The sequence below is a fragment of the Polyodon spathula genome, chromosome 6 (genome assembly GCF_017654505.1).
Source record: "Polyodon spathula isolate WHYD16114869_AA chromosome 6, ASM1765450v1, whole genome shotgun sequence".
Classification (NCBI taxonomy): domain Eukaryota; kingdom Metazoa; phylum Chordata; class Actinopteri; order Acipenseriformes; family Polyodontidae; genus Polyodon; species Polyodon spathula.
The window spans coordinates 57,645,728-57,666,127 of NC_054539.1; the positions used below are offsets into that span (position 1 = coordinate 57,645,728).

Consider the following 20,400-nt stretch of genomic DNA (forward strand, 5'->3'; position numbering starts at 1 on the left):
CCAGGTTGAGCAAGTCAGAACGCATGACGGCCGTTTGTGAGCCTCCAAAATAACAAACAGCCACAACTGCATGAAGATTTCACTTCCGCGATGAACATTTCTGTTTAGCCATATTTGTGTTGGCTGAGACACAGCACAAGCCAGATTGCAGCAGGGATGAAGAAACATTTGCTCTAATCAACATTTGGGTTGACAGTTCAATCCAAAGAAGCTTGGATGGAAGTGTCCTTAACAAGCTGCTTCCGGGGCATTGATACATGCATTGTGCATTTGTGTCTGTAAAACCCTGCTTTATCAGAAGCAGTCTGAAATCGCATTCCCAAACCACGACACCGGGTCCTGACCCATGTAGGTTGTGACCTGGGTAGAGCATGCCGGTGTAAAAGGGGCTTATGATTACAATTAAATCATTAAAGTCATTTACGACAGGGTTAAATGGAGTCATTTAATAATTATTTTATTTATACAGGTAAAACAGTGGAGTTCTGAAACCTGGCAAGACTCCAAATATATGGCTCAGGATGATTTATTTGGAACTAGAATATCAAGCTTATTTTGCTCCAGTTTAACAAATCTTATCTAGTTTATTTGACTCCATATAATCTTCCAGAAAGGAAGCCAGACAAAACTTTTTTTTTTCTTTTTTACTATTTTTTAACATAACTTGCATAACTTATTTCAAAAGACATTCCCCTGGAGAGGCAATAATATAATATAATTTAACAGCTGTTAGATACAGTGCATCCAACAAATCCATGAAAACACTGAAAACGTGACTTACAAACACAAATATAACCACTGGGTTAAACACAGTAAATTGAACAGCACTGTTAGACAATCACTGTAATAGCTGAGTTAATTAGGTGTGTCCTGGCTTGCTATTAAATGGTAAACTGGTGTATTGGGGGGGGGGGGGGGGTATCAGACAAAGCAATGAAACTGGGAAGGTAGCAACAATAGACAATGACACAAGGAATCTACAAACCATACAGACCTGGACCCTATACAAAAAAGATTACATTCATCATGTTGTAGATACTGTAGCAGGTTTAACACTACACTCACAGTCTTTTCAAAAGCCTCAATAGCTAAAAAAAAAAAAATCATTAACTTTTTTAAATCATTAACTTTTAAAGAAAAATGTGTGGTTCCGGTTCCATGACTAAACCTCCATGACCGAGAAGGACCCCATTGCTCAACTAAAGGACTGTCAAAACCTGCCAACATTACTGTATCATATACAGTAGAATATAGAGGCTTAAGACAAGAAAGGCACTAAGTTTTACCTCATTATTCTTAGTATCTTTGCTATCCATTGTGTAGATTTTTAAAAAAGACAAAATTAACTTCTGGGCTTCTCGTTTCTCATTTTTTCTGATTTATGGTCAAATTATTTAACATGTCTCTACATCGAGAGGAAAATCTCTCCATTGCTGTCCTGAGGAGAGGTTACTGAATACAGAATGTGTTTTCCCAAGCTACTGTATTGTAAATCCCTGACATGACTAAAACAAAGGATTTACATTTGAAATTAAAAAATACATTAAACTGCATCTATTTGATGCAACTATAAAATAGATAATACGTATATATAGGACACGAGGAAGCTTTATTCATCCAAGCACCACAACTATAACATTTAATGAAATCTGGAATGCAAAAAGTTTTACAGTTATAAGGACCTTTATGAAGGTGTAACAGGGGCAACATATTGTTACTGGCTTTTGGGGCGCATGCGCAAGTCTGCAGGAGAGATCCAGGTGCGCTGCCAGAGACGCGCTGTTGGCTGTTTGTTTACAAGGATTTACAGCCAGGGATTGGTCTTTTTCACCATTGAGGAGTCCCCTGACCGGCCTGTGGGTGGTGGTGTGTGCACCCACATTCTGGAACTAGAAGATGAACTAAAAGACAATCAAGATGAAAATCCTCTGGCTGGTACACCAATGAATACAGGATCTGAAACATCTGTCTACATCTGATATCTAGTTCGTATATATATCCCTCCTAAAGTACAAAGTGGAAGGGGCACTCACCAACCCGCCTGGCCAGCGTGGTGAGTAATGGCCAAACCCCCCCCCCCCCATGATGAAAGCACAGACAAAAACTGATGACATCCTCATATTTACAATGTGCCCAGAAAAATTAAAGACAAGAATACAAGAATTACACGATGCTAGCATCAACGCAGATTTGAAAATGAACCTAAAGAAGACTCAAGTCATGTTCAATAAATATACCACTCCACGGCCAATTGAAGTCAATGGGATCAAGCTTGAAGAAATCAGTAACTACGTATACTTAGTACAGTTAGTTTTGGCAACAGAGAACCAAATGTGTGAAATTAACAGAAGACAAAAAAATGGGCTGGAGTGCTTTTGGAAGATTAAGCATGGTTCTGAAAGGGAAACTAGTCTTACACCTCAACAGGAAAGTCATCGACAAATGCATGCTGCCAGTGCTAACTTATGGATGTGAAACCCTAGACCCTCAATGCAAAAATGTCTCAAAAACCCCACACAACTCAACAAAGTATGGAAAGATGGATGATGGGAATAACAAGAGCAGACAGGAAAAGGAAGGAATGGATAAGTTCGCAAACAAAAGTATGCAATGTTATTATAAGAGCGAAAAAAACTGAAATAGCAGTGGGCCGGACATGTAGCAAGAAGAACAGACCATCACTGGACCAAGGAGATGCTAGACTGGATCCCCAGAGATATAAAGCGACCAAGAAGAAAACCTCCAGGAAGATAGCAAGATGAAATCAGGAAACATGCCAGAACAACGTGGATGAGGGACACAGCAGACAGGCTTTTGTGGAAGAATCTGGGAGAGGCCTTCACTCAACAGTGGATTGAAAAAGGCTGAAGATGATGACGATGATGATATATACAGTGGTTTGCAGAAGTATTCACCCCCATGCAAAGTTTTCACATTTTGTTAGCACCTGCACGTACTCCACAACGCTTTCAAATTACACTTTACATGTAGAATCTACACAAACTACTCCACATAGACAAAGTTCAAAAATGCATATAGAATATAAATAAGTAAGATTTACAGAGAAAAACTGTTTAATCTCAGTTGCATAAGTATTCAACCCCTTTGATACTGCAGCCCTAAATCAGCTCAGGTGCAAATTTTGTGAAATGGCTTCTGTCTATGTGTACTCAAAAGTGGTTTAACTTGTAGATAATTTCCCTCAGGTATATAAAGGACTTTCAAGCTGCAACTCACATTGTGATCCAACAGAACAACCATGAAGAGAGGCACAGAGCAATGGCCTGAAGCACAAAGCCAAAGCCACAATGGAGTGGTTGAACAAGAAGAGAATTAATGTTATTGAGTGGCCCAGTCAAAATCCTGACTTGAATCCAATCGAAAATTTATGGCAAGACTTGAAGACTGCAATCCATTGACAAACCCAAACAAACTTATCAGAACTGCAGCAATTTTCCTGTGAAGACAACGAAAAAATGTCACCATCGCTACAAAATGTGCTTTTACCAAGTACTGATTTAAGGGGCTGAATACTTACGCAACCAGTACATTTCATTTTGTAAATTGTTTTTGCAAGTTTTGCTGACATTTAACCTCCTCCTCATATAATGGTGTGCAGTTTAACCACTACAGCTTAGTCTGAAAAACTGTGCATCCATTATTCGTAACTCAACCAAATATGACATTAATGGCATATACTGTAACAAACAGTCAGTTTTGAACACTAGGGGAAGATATCAGGAACACGGGGATTCTGATATCTGGCCCCTATGTTCAAACTAGGAATGACGTTTGGTGGTAGAAGACAACAGCGTACACTAAGACAGGAAGAGCAAGAAACTCCAATCCCCATAATCCTGGGAGGCAGAGTCAGGTGATCTGTCCGCGGGAATTGGAACAGGTTTTAAAGGACGGACAGTACAAGTGAATGGAGAGGAGTGTAAAGGTGTGCAAGAGTGTTTAGTTAGACGGTGGTGAGTCCGGCTGTGAAAACTCTTGATAACGAAACAGCAAGTTTAAACTATAGAGTGGTGTTTTCTATGTTCAAATAAATAAGTGACATATTGAGCAACAGAACACAGTTAAGTGTAGCGGTGTTTCTATGGCGAGAAATACGGAGACAAGGGATCGAGTTGGAGAGTATTAGAAACCAGAACAAACTTCAGCATTCCAGAACCGACAGTACCTGTGTGGAAAGACAGAAACAAATACAAGGCGAGTAGGGCTTTTATTTGGTCTTGCCGGAGGAAGCTGCAAAGCGTATGCAGTTTGGAATGAAGTTAAGCTGAAAGATCCTGACCGTGAGTAACCAAGACCGTATACTAAATGGCGTTTGCTATTGGGCTTGGTTGTGTAAGGAAGACAGGGTTCTGTGTTGCACCTGTTTTAAAATACCAGAAAACCAAAATAACATCGTGACTGTGCTATGTTGTTGTTTATTTATCTGCTGTATACAGCGTTCCCTTTTTAGTACAGCAGGACTAATAATATGCCAAACTGGACTCTTTTAAGCAGGCAAGTTTATATCAGCGTGTAGTCTGTGAACACACTGCCTGTTCTAAATGGACTGCTCTTTTTCCCATAGTTTGTTTTACACAACAGCCTAATTTAATGGACTATGTTTTAATTTAATTCAGGCTGGTTGCACAAACGGGATTACAAAGACACGCTATTTTTATTTTCCGGTCTGTGTGACCCTGAAATATTAAAGCAGTCTGAAGGGTTTTAGTTAAGAGTTTTGTTTGGTTAAAAGAGACTCGCAAACACACCAGAATCACAAACGGCAAAGTGTTTTATTGTTATTCAACCAGGTGGCAGCCAAGCAGCAGGCTGCAGTTTACTATGTTCCCCAGAAGAGGGTACCAAAGGAACCGAACAAACACCAGGACTGTGGTATTATTCCAAAGGACTGTAACAGTGCGCTACAGAAGACGCCTTACCCGTTTTTTCTATGTGAATCACACGGGGGTACAACTGCACTGATCTGGAGAAGGACCATCTAAGGACTACTTACATGTTCCCTGGAATTTAAGGATTACAAATACAATTACACCAAAGCCTGGTGGAGAAACCATTTAAATAAACACAGGACACTTACCTGGTGGATTATAGAGCCAACGCCAGCTCTACACTTTGTCAGCAGTCGCTGGAGGAACAGCAGACTGCACGTGACGTTACTTACAGCAGTATATACTGAACTTGTCACGAGGTTAACTCGGGCAAGTGAATAGAGAGGGTTGAAGAAGTGAGTTTAACGGGCAGGGTTACTTTGGTTTTATTATTTTCATTGCAAGGGTGATTATTTGAAAATAATTCCTTCAGCAATAAAAGTGCCTTATTTTCAACCCGAACTTCAGTCTACTTGTGTCACCTTTCATACTGACAGTTGGCTACCACAATCAAATTCGGAACTTATTGTTCACTATATATATATATATGTATAGATTTTTTTTAAAGGGCAGTTAAGGACTTTTTTTTTTCTTAATGATAACATTCATGTCAGCTTACCTGGACTGTTGAACTGATCTCAGCTGCAAATCCTCCTGTTACTGGAGCTTCATGACTGACCAACAGTCTCCCAGTCTTTGTCACCGACTGCAAAAAAAAATTACAAAAAAGTTGAAATACTAACGGATAATGACATAGAACGTCTATACAGCACTGAAACACTACGTTAAAACCAACTGTACTGCTGAACCTCATATTTTTTAATATTAGCATCACAATTGTATCTATGCATTATACAAAATAATAGATGGGCCTCTTGAGTGAGTTACAGGAAAACAATTCCATCTCGGATTTCTGTGACAGTTTATAAATTACCAGACCTTCGGTATATACACACACACATTTAATATGGCTGCATTTAATTTTCCCTTAATCTGTCATAAACACAGCACTGATTCAGATGCACAGATGGCACACCAGAGATATAAAAGCATTACACCCAGGTAATTTGCTGGAAGGATACAATTTTGCAAAATGTAAATTACAAAGGCTAGACAAATGGTGCACCTTCTTAGGAAGCGACTGGGAATTACTATACTACAATGAACAAAAAGCAAAGCATCCCATTTCTATCTATATAGCAGAAACGGACTACAATACACTACTGACACCATGGTGTTGAAAGCTTTAATATTTAACCCTTTGCGGTCCTATATCAGACCAGGTCAGACATTACAATTTTCCCTTTCCAGTCCGATGTCAGACCCTGTCCGACATCATCAAAAAGAGATTTTTTTTTGAGATGTTATACTAATAAAATATTGACTTGGATCGCATTATTGAGGAGTTTGGGTAGGGCTTGGCTCGAGATGAAGTACTGAGTGTTCTTTTGCAATGCAGTGCCTTTTAAACCTGTTTTACTCTGAAAAAAAAAAAATTCAACAGCGCATGCAAAATAAATAGCACATGCGAAAATAAAATGGACTTGATGCGCCTGACAAGCGGTGAATAAATGGACCGCAAAGGGTTACTATACAGTGCAGTCCATTTATAAGAATCACTGTTATAAGAATCAACCACATATAGCGATCAAAACCACTGGGTCATTTCTATACTAACCGATGTAAAATAATCCGCTTGTAAGAATCAAGCAATCCGTTTATAAGAATCATTTCTGGGTAAACTCACTACATGTAATACAATACTGTATCAAGTGCAATGACGTGTACAGCCAATAAAAGCTGTTATTGAATTTGAATTTGAATACATCTCGCTTGACTAGGCATGTATGCTGCATGGATAGTGCAATGATGCAGGAAACACTGCACTGTTTAATCAAAAGTGACTGTGCCACTGCATTGTGCAGGTATTTTTTTGTGGGTTCTGCTAATGAAAATATGTTTCAATAAAGTGAATACACATTCACTGAATGCAAGTGAGTACAGCAGTGTTATTGTGTGATATGCATGTAGATGACAAGGCACGGTGAGGAGGATGAGAGGGAGGAGGGGATTGCAGAGCTTTGCATCTTCGTTTAATGACAATAAGCAAGTAAACAGAAAATAAGTAAGCCTAGCACCCAGTTCACACTCACTGTTTAGGCCAACCGACTTATCTCATGTTTGAACGCTCGAAAAAGGAGAAGGCGGCCCTGGGCCGGGTGAAATTTAGACTAGCAGTCTTTTTTGATGCGGCCTAAAGTACCAATGCCGCCTCAGGGCCGGTCTATCTGCATGCGTGAACCCAACGCAGGCCCTGGGCCGGCCTTAACGCGTCAATGCGGCGAAGTACCTCAAACCACTCCCCTGCTAGGTTGAGCGTAGTAGATCAAAAAATGTCGGTTTAAGGGGTAGGAGCCGGGACGATGCAGAAATGAATCTTCAGCAGTCCATTTATTCAGCGCTTGTCTGGTGCATAAGGTCCAATTTATTTTCACACGCGCTGTTTTAATTTTTTTTTTTTCCCCCCCAGAGTAAAGCAGTTTTAAAAGATATTGAATCGCAAAAGGACAGTCCTGCCTCTCCAGCCAAGCCCCACCCCTTGTTCGCTGTATTTTTCACATACCTCTTTATAGATGTAGATACTCTCCCGATCACTCGTTTTATCACCAAACTCCTCAATAATGCGACTCGTCATTGTTATATTACTATAACATCTCAAAAAGCCCTGCAAATGTCTGTGATATTCTTTGACCACTGGATGCAGAAGCAGCTGTCTCCTTGTACGTGTTATCTCTGTGGTGAAAACTGCAAGTTTGTCCGAGAACTCTCGGAAATACTGAGCAGCAAGCCAGAGATAAACCCACCACGGATCTTGGATTTTATGGATCTCCAGCCCAGAAAACAGCAATGGGGAATTGTGACAGAAATATGAGTTCTGGTGATGAATCTTCCTCCCGACCTGTGAGGGCACTAAAGAACGAGAGGAGAAGCATCTGGAAGGGCTGGCCCGACAGTTCGTTTCCGGGTCAGGGAAGTGGGTCAGCCTGGAAAGAAGCAAGACTCTGTTGTAAGACCGTATTGATTTGAAAGGTAAACGAGAGGCAGCTGCAACCGTTTACCTAGATATCATGCGGGATTACATATAGGGGCCAGGGTAACGCTGATCTTTTCCTTTGTTTGGGTTAAACGATTGGAGAGAGAGAAGGACTGAGAGAGGAGCTCTCAGAGTGGATTGTGTTCGTGTTTTGTATTGTTGTGTCTGTCCGTGTAACTGTCTGTTTTTGTATTCAGCACTAGACAGTTAAGCACACCTCCGGAGCTGTCGCCAGGGTCAGCACGATCCGGAGCACCACTACACACCACACAGCCTGTGTCTGCACCGAGCACCTGCACGTCTGCACACACCCAGGACTGGTGACCGCGTCTTGTGTTTTGGTTCGGGACTGTGCCGTTTTCGTTATCCCCGCGCTTTACTCATTGTTGTGTATAGCCGGGGATTTATTATTTTACGGTCACCAGACTTAGATTATAATTAAAGCACCTTTTTTCACTGAAATACCGTTGTCTGCCTGTCACTCCTGCATCGCATCACCGCTACACTTGTTCCCCTTACCAGCCACTTTGCCACAGGAATGCACTGAATACATCGACAGTTTTGACGATGATGATACTGGGTCAGTCATGAATGGTAAGTATTTCTTCATTGTGCAGCTTTCATTAAACGATAAAACTTGCACTCTCTCTCTCCCTGTGTATGTGCTTGTGTGTGTATATATATATATATATATATATATATATACACACACACAAGCACATACACAGGGAGAGAGAGAGTGCAAGTTTTATCGTTTAAATATATATATATTATATATATATATATATATATATATATATATATATATATATATATATATATATATATATATATATATATATACACACACACACACACACACACACACACACACACACACTTCAGATTGTAGCTAAGATTGTAAATCTCAATACTGATAAATAATGCATACGACGTTGCATATTCAGTCATCATTAATATATAATCTGTATTGTGACTAATGTAATGTACACGTTCTTGTTTGCTGTATTTACGCATGATCCAACACGATCGCTTCTTTCCACAGTAACCGACTGCACTGTCAACACATGCCTTTTTTGTATCGAATGCAGTAGGTACAGTACCAACAGTGCTGCAAAAAATAAGATTGCCATACTTAAGTCTGCAAATTGCCCAGCTCAATCTCTTATGTTGACTTCTGGGAATGCAGTGTTTATATCACTGTTTACATTCCCGACAAGCACTTTGCAGCAATCTAGGCTTCCTTTTCAACCACATACGTGAACGCACTTAGGCCCCCTAAAACCTAAACTGTGAACGGACATTTTGAGGCTGCCCAGAGACGGCCCAAGGCCGACTCAGTAAATGTGAACGGGGTGATAGATGCTTAAATGCAGTGGTAGTCCTGACAGTAAAATACTGTACTGTAATGTCCTTTTATTTCAAAGGTCATTATATGTAACATTGCATGGCAGTTAAACTAGGCACCCTCACGAGACAATCACTTCTCAAGTATACTGTAGTAAATTCTGCAGCCTTGAGTAAGCCCGTGTAAGTCCCAACCGTGATCGTGCTTACCCACAAGGACTAGTTTTGATATATTGTCCTCAGTGATTGGGGACCACTGACATCTGTATACTGTATTCAAACTGCTGATGGCAAGTTTTTGCTAATTGTAATGCAACTGAGGGGCCAAGGACAATGTAAATTATCAGGCTGGGGTCTTGATTCACAGTTTTAAACCGTTGTTGGGTTTTATTTTGCTTACACTGCGGTGGTGAAATAACCGCTAATAAAACAAACGAAATAAACCTAGCTCTAGCTGTAGCACTAACTAACAGCACTTCGTGTGGAACAAACGCTACATCTCTTACTCAAGTTTTGGTTTATTTTTGTTACTTCTGCTTCCTTACGCCTCTATAACCCCATCACAAAGCTATCAGCTAAGTCATTTCTATCGAGGTGTCATTTAACAAGCAGTTAACCAACTACTATCTGTAAAGGAAAAGCAGCTGTGGATTGTTTGTGGGTGCACATACATGCAGGAACTTCTGACATCTAGTTGTCAAACCATTACACTGCAGCCAGGGAACAAGCTCTTATTCTCATACTAAGCTTGATTCTGCACCACAGTAATCATGTCGATCTGCTTTTAAGAGTCATCCGCTTATAAGAATCAAAACTCCCGGGGCGGATGTGATTCTTATAAACAGACTGCACTGTATTTTTTATTCTTGTAACATACCCACAATCAATCTTGGCACAGAGAATCACAGAATATTTTTGGTCAAAGGTCAAACTGGACGGAGGTATTGGATTTCAACAATAAAATTATGAAGTTGCTAATAAAAATAGTTTATGAGATATTAGCACTTATAGCAGAGGAGGCACATTTAAAAGATTATACAAGTTCTCTACATGGATATTTATTATTACCCCCCTGAGGAATAACTGGGAATTTACTGGCTAAAATCACATGACCGTTACTCCCATTACAGTATATGCCTCAATTAAAGTCAATAATTATACAACTACATTAGTAGGCAGACAGGTGTGCAGCTGCTCCAGGCCAACCACTCTCTCCGGATGTCCCTAGCAAAAGTGTTTGAGGAGTATGCAATGCACACATTAGCCATTTAAAGGGGAAATAACCAAGGATTAAAAAATAAAATTGTTACAAGCATTCATTTGTTATAAGCACATAACTATGTAATCTTTCTTCTCCAGAAGCTTTTGATTTCCATTACATGAGAGTAGGTTTTAAAACTTCATGCTGACATTGGACTCAGCTCTCGCCAAGATAAGCACCAACTAAGACAGCTTCTTTAACTGTAAACTAATCTGATCCATCTGCGTTTCCTTCCATATCATGAAGTAGATATCCTTCTTCCTGGTGTTGAGCGTGCTGACCCAGACCGTAAGACAGTATCAAGCTGAAGGTTACTGGTGGCAATCACAGTTGGGAAATTAAGCCGATGTCCAACATCTTTCAGTATTTTCTAGTCTCTAGCAGCTTCCAGTTGTGCTAGATGACTTTTGGTTTGAATACCTTTTCTTGGAGGCAACTCCCCTGGATGTAGGAATGTTGTTCTTCGTAGGTTATATATTGCTGGCATTGGTGGCAACCTGTTGGTCATGCTGCACTTGTCTTCCAATGATAAGGCCAGACATTGCAGCACCTGGTCATGACGTCAAGTAAACTGTTCTTGGCTAAGACCGACCTTACATCCTGTCAAAATGTGTCAATGTAGCTGACAATGAACACAAAGGACACCATGGATCCTCTCCTACCCATACATTACGGTTTTGTGGTGATGGGAGAAATATGTTGACCTGATGAGGAAACTGGTCGTGCTCTGTTCCATTGTCCACAGATCACGCCAGCCGAGCTTGCGTTGTTCCACACTCTCCTATCTCGTCCATTCTCCCTGCTTGGTCTGCAAAACTGGCTTTACGCACCTCATCCTCTCCCTCCTGCTTTTGCACCTCATTGACTACCAGCTTCCTCCGTTGAGCTGGGGCTACTTTGTGCCATATAGGAGGAGCTGAACTGAGACCAAGGCCACCTATTCTATCTGTACTTGCCACATGATATCACGGATGTGAAGGTTAGCCTTTGAATCTTCCACAGCTTCCTTTGCCACCCACTATCATCCAGTTTTCAACACAGGTGCTGCCTGCCTCACACATTCGTCGTGTGACTCTACCAATGTAATTTCCAATCAAACCTACTGTCTACGCTCTTCAACCCTTGCACTACTTGTTGTCTCACTTCTACACAAACTGTGTTCTTTAGGTCCCTATCATACCATCTCCTAAGACTGTTCACAGGCTTCTCAGACACTGTTAGTATTGCCTCAGCGTTAACGTAGAACCTCTTATCCACTATATTACCTTGAATTATAGAAAGGCTCCTTGACTATGTGGGCTTGAATTGCATTCATGCCCATTCAATGTTATTGGTTAATTTGCCCAATAACCAATTAGTGCAGGCTACTGTTGTAGTCATGATTGTCATGTCATCCATGTATGCTCTAATTGGTGGCAGTCACATTCCAGAAGCCAAGCATTCTCCTCCCAATACCCATTTTGACACCCTAATAATTACTTCCATTGCCATGGTAAAAGCTAGTGGAGAAAAGGTGCATCCTTCCATTATTCCAATTTCCAGACACTGCCATGTAGTTATGAATTCTGAAGTTGCAAAACCCAATGGCAAATCTCTGAATTAGGCTTTCACTAAGTTTGTTATTTTCCTTGGTACACTGAAAAAATCAAATGCTGCCCTAAAAGCTCACGTGGTACTGAACCGTATGCATTAACTAAATCCAGGAATGTAACATGTAACATGAAATTGCTGCCAGATCAAACTGATGTACTCTAAGCATCCTGGGAAACCTGGAATACCAGCATTCTGTATTCTGGTGGATTGACAGGTGGGATGTCTGAAGGAATCAACATAGGCACCTGCCTTTTTTAATCTGTGTGCGTTTCCTCAAGATATCTCTCCATCTCAGACTTAGTTGTTTTTAGTGTGCCATTTTTGTCCTTGGTGAATAACCTCTTTGCAAATTTGAATGGGTCTTTATAAAAGTTATTTCTTGCATGCTCCTTTTTACAGCGTTTCCGTAGGCGCTCTGCGCAATTTTGCAAGCTTATCTTTTATGACCCTTTGTAATAGATTGAGTTCCGCCTCCTGACTTTGTTCTGCTCTCCTCCATTGCTTCCTGAGCTGCCTCCTTTCTCTAACTAAGCACTCAATCTCCTGCTGCCGTCTAAAATTCTGTAAGAGGAACATCCTTATGAAGGTTTATAACAACATATCGGAAACTGAGTTTAAATGTTACGTATAACCTCATACCTACTGCAAGAACGGATGTTTGATGTACTTATATCATTTATTTATATCATTATTACATTAGGAGTGTCATTGACTTTGTTCACAAAGCTTTATCTACTGAGTTACTTAAGGAACAGTTTCAAGGCTATCAAACAAATAATTTGTAAGCAAAAACACACTATAAGGTGTGCAGGGAACTCGTGAGCTAAGAATTTCTGAATATAACCACATCTTGGAACGACATACTCCAGGGAAAACTTGCATGCACAAAAAAAAAAAACAAAAAAAAAAAAAAAAAAAAACACAGCTCTCACATATAGCCAAAATCCAACAAGTATTTAGTTTTTGGCCCAAAATTTAAGTACAAGTTGTGCTGCCACAAAACCATGCAAACAGTAACTTAAATATGTAAATATGAGTACTGAGTTTGAACTACATGATGTGAAGCATTTCTTTGTTGTTGCACTATGAATCTGTATTTTGCTCTAAAAATGTAAGCCAATTTCAGGACATTGTGAAAACAATTAAATACTGCCTACAAAGTTAAAAGGTAAATAATTCTATACCATTTTTTTAATAAATTTTTTATTGTGTTGTTAACGGTTTTAAGTTGGCACTTCTGAATCCTGTTCAGAATTCAAACAAGTTATGGGTTAACATTGATTGTTCAGATATTTTCATTTTTAATTAGCTGCACAGCACTGTTATACTGCATATTATATCTCATTAAACCCTGTACTTGTCCAAGCAAATGACCTCATAAACCAAAACATAATTCGTGCAGCATTGTCACACCATCAGGAAAACTAGATGGTACATGGAGGATGATATGCAAAGGAAAAAAACAAAAATGACTGAAGCACTCGTGACACACCGTTTGGTCACTACAGGTTTGTTCAATAATGTCAGGGTTGTTCAACAATGCAAACAAAAATGAAAAGCAGATGTGGTTTGTCCTCCTCTCTTGTGATCACTATGCTTCTGGTCTGAAGGAATCATTCCACTGATATGGTTACCGTTGATCTTGGAATTGTGCCTCTGTCAGGGTGCTTGCAAGCTGAAGCACTAGCTGCTTCAGTACTGTTATGTTCATATTTGCCATACAGCAAAATTAGCTGTTTTTTTTCCTTGCGTATTTTCTTCCTCTGACCCTCCAGTTGGTGAGGTATGGAATGGGCTACCTAGTTGTGCTGTTCAGGCAGAATCAGTTGGATCCTTTAAGACCCAACTTGTCAAAGTTATGAAATAAATCAGCTACTAGGAACCACAGGAGCGGAGATGGGCCAAATGGCCTCTTGTCGTTGAAAAATATGGACAAATATATTACTGACATACAGAAAGAGACCTCAGATTGTGATTCATTTGCAAGTTTCAACACAACTGAATGTGCAGTTCTCTGGATACTGTGTGTAAAAATGCAAGAATATGAATGACAGATGGAATTAATTTATACCCATATTCTGACATCATCCATAACTAGTACAAAAGAAAATATTATTTATCAAGTATTAACGCAATTCAATAAGAGCTTCTCAAGATATATTTATGTTCAAAGTGATGAAAGTACGTATGGTCAACTTCATCATATTCCCAATAATAACCAAATTTAAAATAAAAAGGAACAAAAACAAAGAGACCAGCTTTTAAACCTGCAGCAATTAGTTTTATACGATCTCTACTACAGTCCTTTAATAAATGAAACCACCACGGCATGATAATTCCAGTCAGTATCATCTTACAGTACAAAAAATAATTAATAGAAGTTGGCCACCTTTGCTTGGCGATGACATTAAAGAGTAAAGCTGATCGTGTTTAAAAAAAAAACAAAAAAAAACTATAAATCTAATTAAAAGCAGTATTTTTTTTCACATCCTTTCCAACACATGTTCACACTTGAGTCATAATGAATTTATGACTCAGATGGTCATAAGGCTGACAAGTAGCAACCTGAACATTCAAAAGAGGATGTCAGATGCAAGTCATAAATATAAATAAAAGGTCAGCCTATGAAATTGAAAGCGTATTACTGGTAAGATAAGGAAGATTAGTGGCAAACAAAATCATGACAAATTATTTTTGTAAGTACCTATACCTTTCCTCGACGCAAGTTGCACAAGTCAATTTATTTAATTTTCTTTACTGAAATACAAAACATCAGTTAAGATAACGAGTTTTGAGTCGAAGCCTGTCCCAAACGGAATGACTGTGGTGACTGTGGGTCTGAAATTTACATCCACATGATAATTACGCAACACAACCATTTCCCTTTGGATTTACTGTAAGCCTACATTTCAGAATCAAGAAATCACCCACGTTAGGCCGGCGCCTGAAGCATGAAGCTTTCTTGCTGGGTGCAATGTCTGCACTCATGCTGCAATCAGAACTTTATATGAAAACAAGCACCTAGCCAAATGAGCTCCTTTGAGAAATAATTGCACACTAGGTCACAGTGACTGTGCGATCCACAAGTTTGCAAATTCTTAAAAACTAGAGAATAACTACATAATTAAATTGTACCCGTTGTTCATCTGTCTTTCTTGGTGGTTAGTGACCTTTCTCTTGTCTGTGTTCTCCATGTTTTTTTTTTTTTTTTTTACACTGAAAAAGTAATTCCAGTTTATTATTTTTCCTAATAAGCATTCATGCAGATGGGGTTCGAAAAGCATATAGTTTGGATGCTCCAGTTCAATACACAAGCCAACTAACATATTATTTTTATTAATTTTCTTTATGGCTAATTGGTATTTTTGTCAAAAGCATATGGTAGAATATAATTAATCTCACCAGATACGGTCTGCTTCACAAATAATGGAAGTGTTACTTTGTTAGCTTCAGAGCAACTTGTTCCCTTTACGATATGAGATTAAGGCATTCTACCAGGGCTCTCAGGTACACGCGTCCTTTACCCGCACATTGTCTGGACTCTCAGGTTTGCAGTCCCCAACTATAGTCACATAGTAGTTACCACTGCAGATAACATGAAAACATGGACCCAGTTTTGCTTGGATCGGAGCGGGTTGAAGACTATACTGAGTTGCACCCTTTTCATGTAAATTGCTGTGTACGGTTGCGTGTTTTGTTGAAATCTATTTCTGGCTTTCTTGCTGCCTGCTTCTGAAGCATAAGCAAAGACTTTAGTGGCTGCTGACAGAAAGACATGGTCTATTGAGCTGCATTGTAGTTACAATACTGTTAAATTAAGGGTCTACTGATTGCTTGTTAATTCTTGGCAGAATTAATGGTAGTTCAGATGTTAGGTACCTGTATTTTTTCCATAGTACTGTAGCTAGATATACAGAGAAGCCATGAAGCAGTGGATTTGTATAGAAAAAGAAATGAGGTAGTTTAAATCTCCCTACTACTAGCTGATCCTATTAAATATGTTTGACTAATAAGCCCCCAACCCCGAGTTTGGTTTATTATTGATTATGTTGATGCAGTTCTAAGAAATGTAGCAAAACCAGAACTTCACTTCCCACTTTCCAAGAGCTTAGTGTTCTACATAAATGAGACCAAAAAATGAATTATGATTTATGAATTTAAAAACCTCATAGGTTATGGAGCATTTGGTCTCCTTTAATATTGAGAGCAGTGTGGGATGCACAATGGTTGGTTGCCCTTTGATCTTTATGTTATTTTGCTTTTGTGGATTCTATTGCTATGCCTTTTTGTTCTTTGTTCTTTTAGAAAGAAAAAAAAAACATTACGTCTGTGGCTTTTAATGTTTGTTTCTTACTGTTACAAAATGTTAAAACTTTAATAAATTAAGAAAAAAAAAAAAAGATGTGTATGATAACATTAAGACTTTGCACTTTATTGGGACCCCTAACATTTTCATTAAGGCTCCCAAATTTTCCTCTGGGACCTTCAGTTTTTCAGTTGAGTCCTGGACCCTCAATGGGAAAACATTTTGGCGAGCGCTAAAGCACAACAAGTGAACAGCAGGCTTGTTAATTTATTAGCTGATCAATAAGGAGGCAAAATACATTTAGCACCTCACTCTGGTTGGCTCTCATTCTAAGATGAGGGCTCTCTTGAAATACTGCAACCCAGTGCTTAGTATACTACAAAATTTGACCTGAAAAAAACAGATCTGCAGTCAATATGCATTGATCTTCTTAACTTCAAGAATGCATTGACGTTTACTAAAACCCCCCAAAATGTATGAATGAGTACGAGAAATGAACAACACTAATTATAATCTGCGGCATAAGTTAGTTAGGGTTTTAAAAAAAAAAAAAAAAAAAAAAAAAAAAAAAAAAAAGCATGAGTATCAATAAGCTCTTGAAAATATGTACTGTACAAAAAAAATCAACATTTTAAAATGAACCTGAAAAGATAAAACTGACAAGTAATTTCTAAGCAAATTTCCCAGAAACTGCCAAAGCAGATTTTCATCAAACAATTATTGCTTTCACTCCTAGATGATCAAGATGCTATACATATATCTGCAAATGCCACTGTTCAAAAACCCCTAGAGCTGCTATATAATAGAAAGCTTTGGTTTACGTTGGAATGTGATTGTCATATCCACAGACACCATATGTTCTCCAGACTAACCTGAACTGTGGTATGCAACATGACACAGAACATTTAGTCTGTAGAACCTAGTAGTAGTAGTAGTAGTAGTAGTAGTAATAATAATAATAATAAAATATTTCTTTTTATATAGTGCCTTTCATACTGGACCACCATCACAAAGCACTTTACAATGGTAGGCTGTGAACGGTGCATTATATGCAGAGTCGCTTACAATAGGACACCGATTTAACATCTCATCCGGAGGATGGAGCACAAGGAGGTTAAGTGACTTGCTCAGGGTCACACAGTGAGTTAGTCAGTGGCAGAGGTGGGTTTTGAATTTGGAGACCTTCTGGTTACAAGTCCTGGACTTTAACCACTGGACCACACTGCTGTAAAGGTATGGGGAGTAGCCCACACCACTGCATTGCAAATGTCCTTAATAGATGCACATTGGAATAAAGCCCACAAAGTTGCCATGCCACTGGTGGAATGGGCAGTGTGCTTTTCTGAAGGGGGCAAGGCAGGATTAGTACCGAGCATAACCTTTATCCTGGCTTCTGTAAAAATTGAGCTAGCTTTTGCAATGGAGAATGCCTGCATCTCACTCACCCACTTTGAGGAGGTGATAGTAAGCAAAAAAGCTGCTTTAAGTGACAAATACTTCAGCTCAGCAGAATACATGGGCTCAAATGGAGGCTTCATGAGTTCACTAAGCACGAAGTTTAATCTCCAGTAAACAAGAATGTCCTTTAAAGCCAGAGAGCACAAATTGCCCAGCTAGGAAGTGAGCTTAAATTTTGACATGGCAAGCCAAAATGGCTGCCACGTAGAGTTTTTATGTGGAGGGGGATTTCCCTGCATCAAAAAGGTCCTGCAAAAATGGCAGCATAACTGCCATGGGACAGGTCGTGGGGTCTGCAGGGTATCAACTGCCCTATTAGAAAGCCCCAGACAGCTCAAAGGCAGCCATTCAAGGGCCAGACCCAGGGCTGCAGGCTTAATGGGTTGGGATGTCATAAGATCCCCCCATAACTGACTGAGTAGGTTGCGGTGCTTGGGCAGTCTCTACGGTTAGCTGCTCAGGAGCTGCATCAGGGACTACTAGGAGCACCTTGGCCCGGTCCTGCCTGATTTTCTCAACACAGCGGTTGGAAGGCATATAGCAGTTGCCTCAGCCACTGGTGCGCCAAGGTATCAATTGCCAGCATGTCCCTGTCTCCTATTATGGAGAACCACAGAAGACAGTGGGTGATTCCTTGGAGGCAAAGAGATCCATCTCTGCTCAACTGAATCTATCCCAAATGAGGCTCAAAAGAGAGAAGGAATCTGAGCTGCAAATCTACCTCTCGATCAGGAAGCACATTAGATACAAAGGGGACTAGCTACATGAGTACGGCCCCTTGCACTGAAATACTAACGTGCCACAGCACTGTGGTTTTGGTTTGTTTATTGTTGCAGACAAGTTGTGACTTGGGAGCTGCAGCCACGGAGCCCACTCAACAATCCTGGAGCATCACTACCCTTGCACTCTTCACCCGGAGCACTTTTCTATGCATGACTGCAATAATGTATTGTGATTATTATTTGTTCAATCAATTTGTTTGAGATTGTAAACCTTCATATAACCCCAATACCACTGGTGGTATATGGGGTGGATTGTTTTATTGAATACGGACATTCTTTGATAACTGTACTGGCTGTTAGAACATTCACTATTCCCACACCACTCACTACACTCAATGAGATCTGGCAGACAGGATGGTCCCCAACATTATTGTGGCACTGCTGGAAACTATGGAACAGTGGAGCTGTGAGGAGAAAAGCCAGGAAATCACAGGGGCAGGAGGAGATGGCCCAGCGGTACAACACCCTAGTCGGGAGGACGGGTGCACTATGCATGCCTGGCTATGAGAGGGACACAGCGTGGTAACATTGGGGGATGGTGGGCAACTCAACCTGCCCCACGCTTGATCCAGGAAACCCAGGCGGCTTACCAAGCCCCGATGGATGTTGTCCTCATGGATTATGTCAAACAGGTGATTATCCAGCCACTCAGCGTCACTAAGGAGACCTATCATTGCCAGTTCAGAGACTATCAGTGGCCCCCTGGAGTCAGGCCTCGTGTGGTGGAGCAACCATTTGACTCGGTGACTGTGCCCTACCACCCTAACTATAGGCAAAGTGGTTGAACTGGTGGCTAAAGATCAGCCACGTGGTGGGAGAAGAGACACATGCCTGGGTCAACTGCCATAGCCTCACCATGCTGGAAGAAGCCGCCTTCCTAGCTGAGGCCTTCGAGGATTCCCTGCTTTCCGGAGCCTCCCCTTCTCTGTCCCCCCCTCCTCGAAGGGCACCCATCACTCGCGGACCTGCACCCCCTCCTCTAACCCTAATGGACAGCCTTCCACCACAAAAATGGAGGCTGAGGTTGGCCCCCAGCTGGGTTAACTCCGCTCAAAATACCAAAATTCTGGGACCGGAATTTTGACCTGGAGTGGGAGCAGAATAATGATCCCACTTTGTTGAACATTCGTGGGCAGGTTTGGTCTATTGAGGGAAAGGAAGCTGAGGGCAGCCGATTGCTCACATGCCCTAATTTTATTGTAACCGGGCATTACTGTATAGAGTATCCCAAGCCATGGGCACAGGACAGCCTGGAACTCAATTAAGCCGGCCCACAGTATCCTTTTTTCTGGACACTTGGGTTATGGAAAGACTTTGGTTCGGATATTGGCCTGGTTTTATTGGATGGAAATTATTAGGATATGAGGTGGAGTGCCAACAGGTAGTGCTGGGGTGGCTTCACCTGGCCCCGCTTGTCCCATTGCCCCTTATTAGAATCCCTTTTGAAAGGATTGCGATGGACATAGTGGGTCCATTGAGCCCCTCTGGATATACACAGACTTTAGTAATGGTGGACTATGCAACACGCTATCCAGAGGCAGTGCTACTGATATCAACTTGTGCAGCAACAATTGCCAGCGAGTTAGTTCAGACAGTGTTGAGTAGGGATCTCCAAAGAGATTCTGACCGATTAAGTAACTAACTTTATGTCTAATTGTTTAAAATAAATG

The 20,400-nt window shown here is 40.4% G+C and overlaps 1 protein-coding gene across 2 annotated transcripts in view; it reads right to left on the minus strand.

Annotated features, from left to right (window-relative positions):
* Window positions 1–20,400, minus strand: part of LOC121317387 (2-oxoisovalerate dehydrogenase subunit beta, mitochondrial-like) — a 125,574-nt gene that overhangs the window by 32,530 nt on the left and 72,644 nt on the right. For both annotated transcript variants that reach the window (XM_041253263.1, XM_041253262.1), the window contains exon 9: window positions 5,509–5,595. In XM_041253263.1, the coding sequence (XP_041109197.1) occupies window positions 5,509–5,595 (87 nt within the window). The remainder of the gene's footprint in view (window positions 1–5,508; window positions 5,596–20,400) is intronic.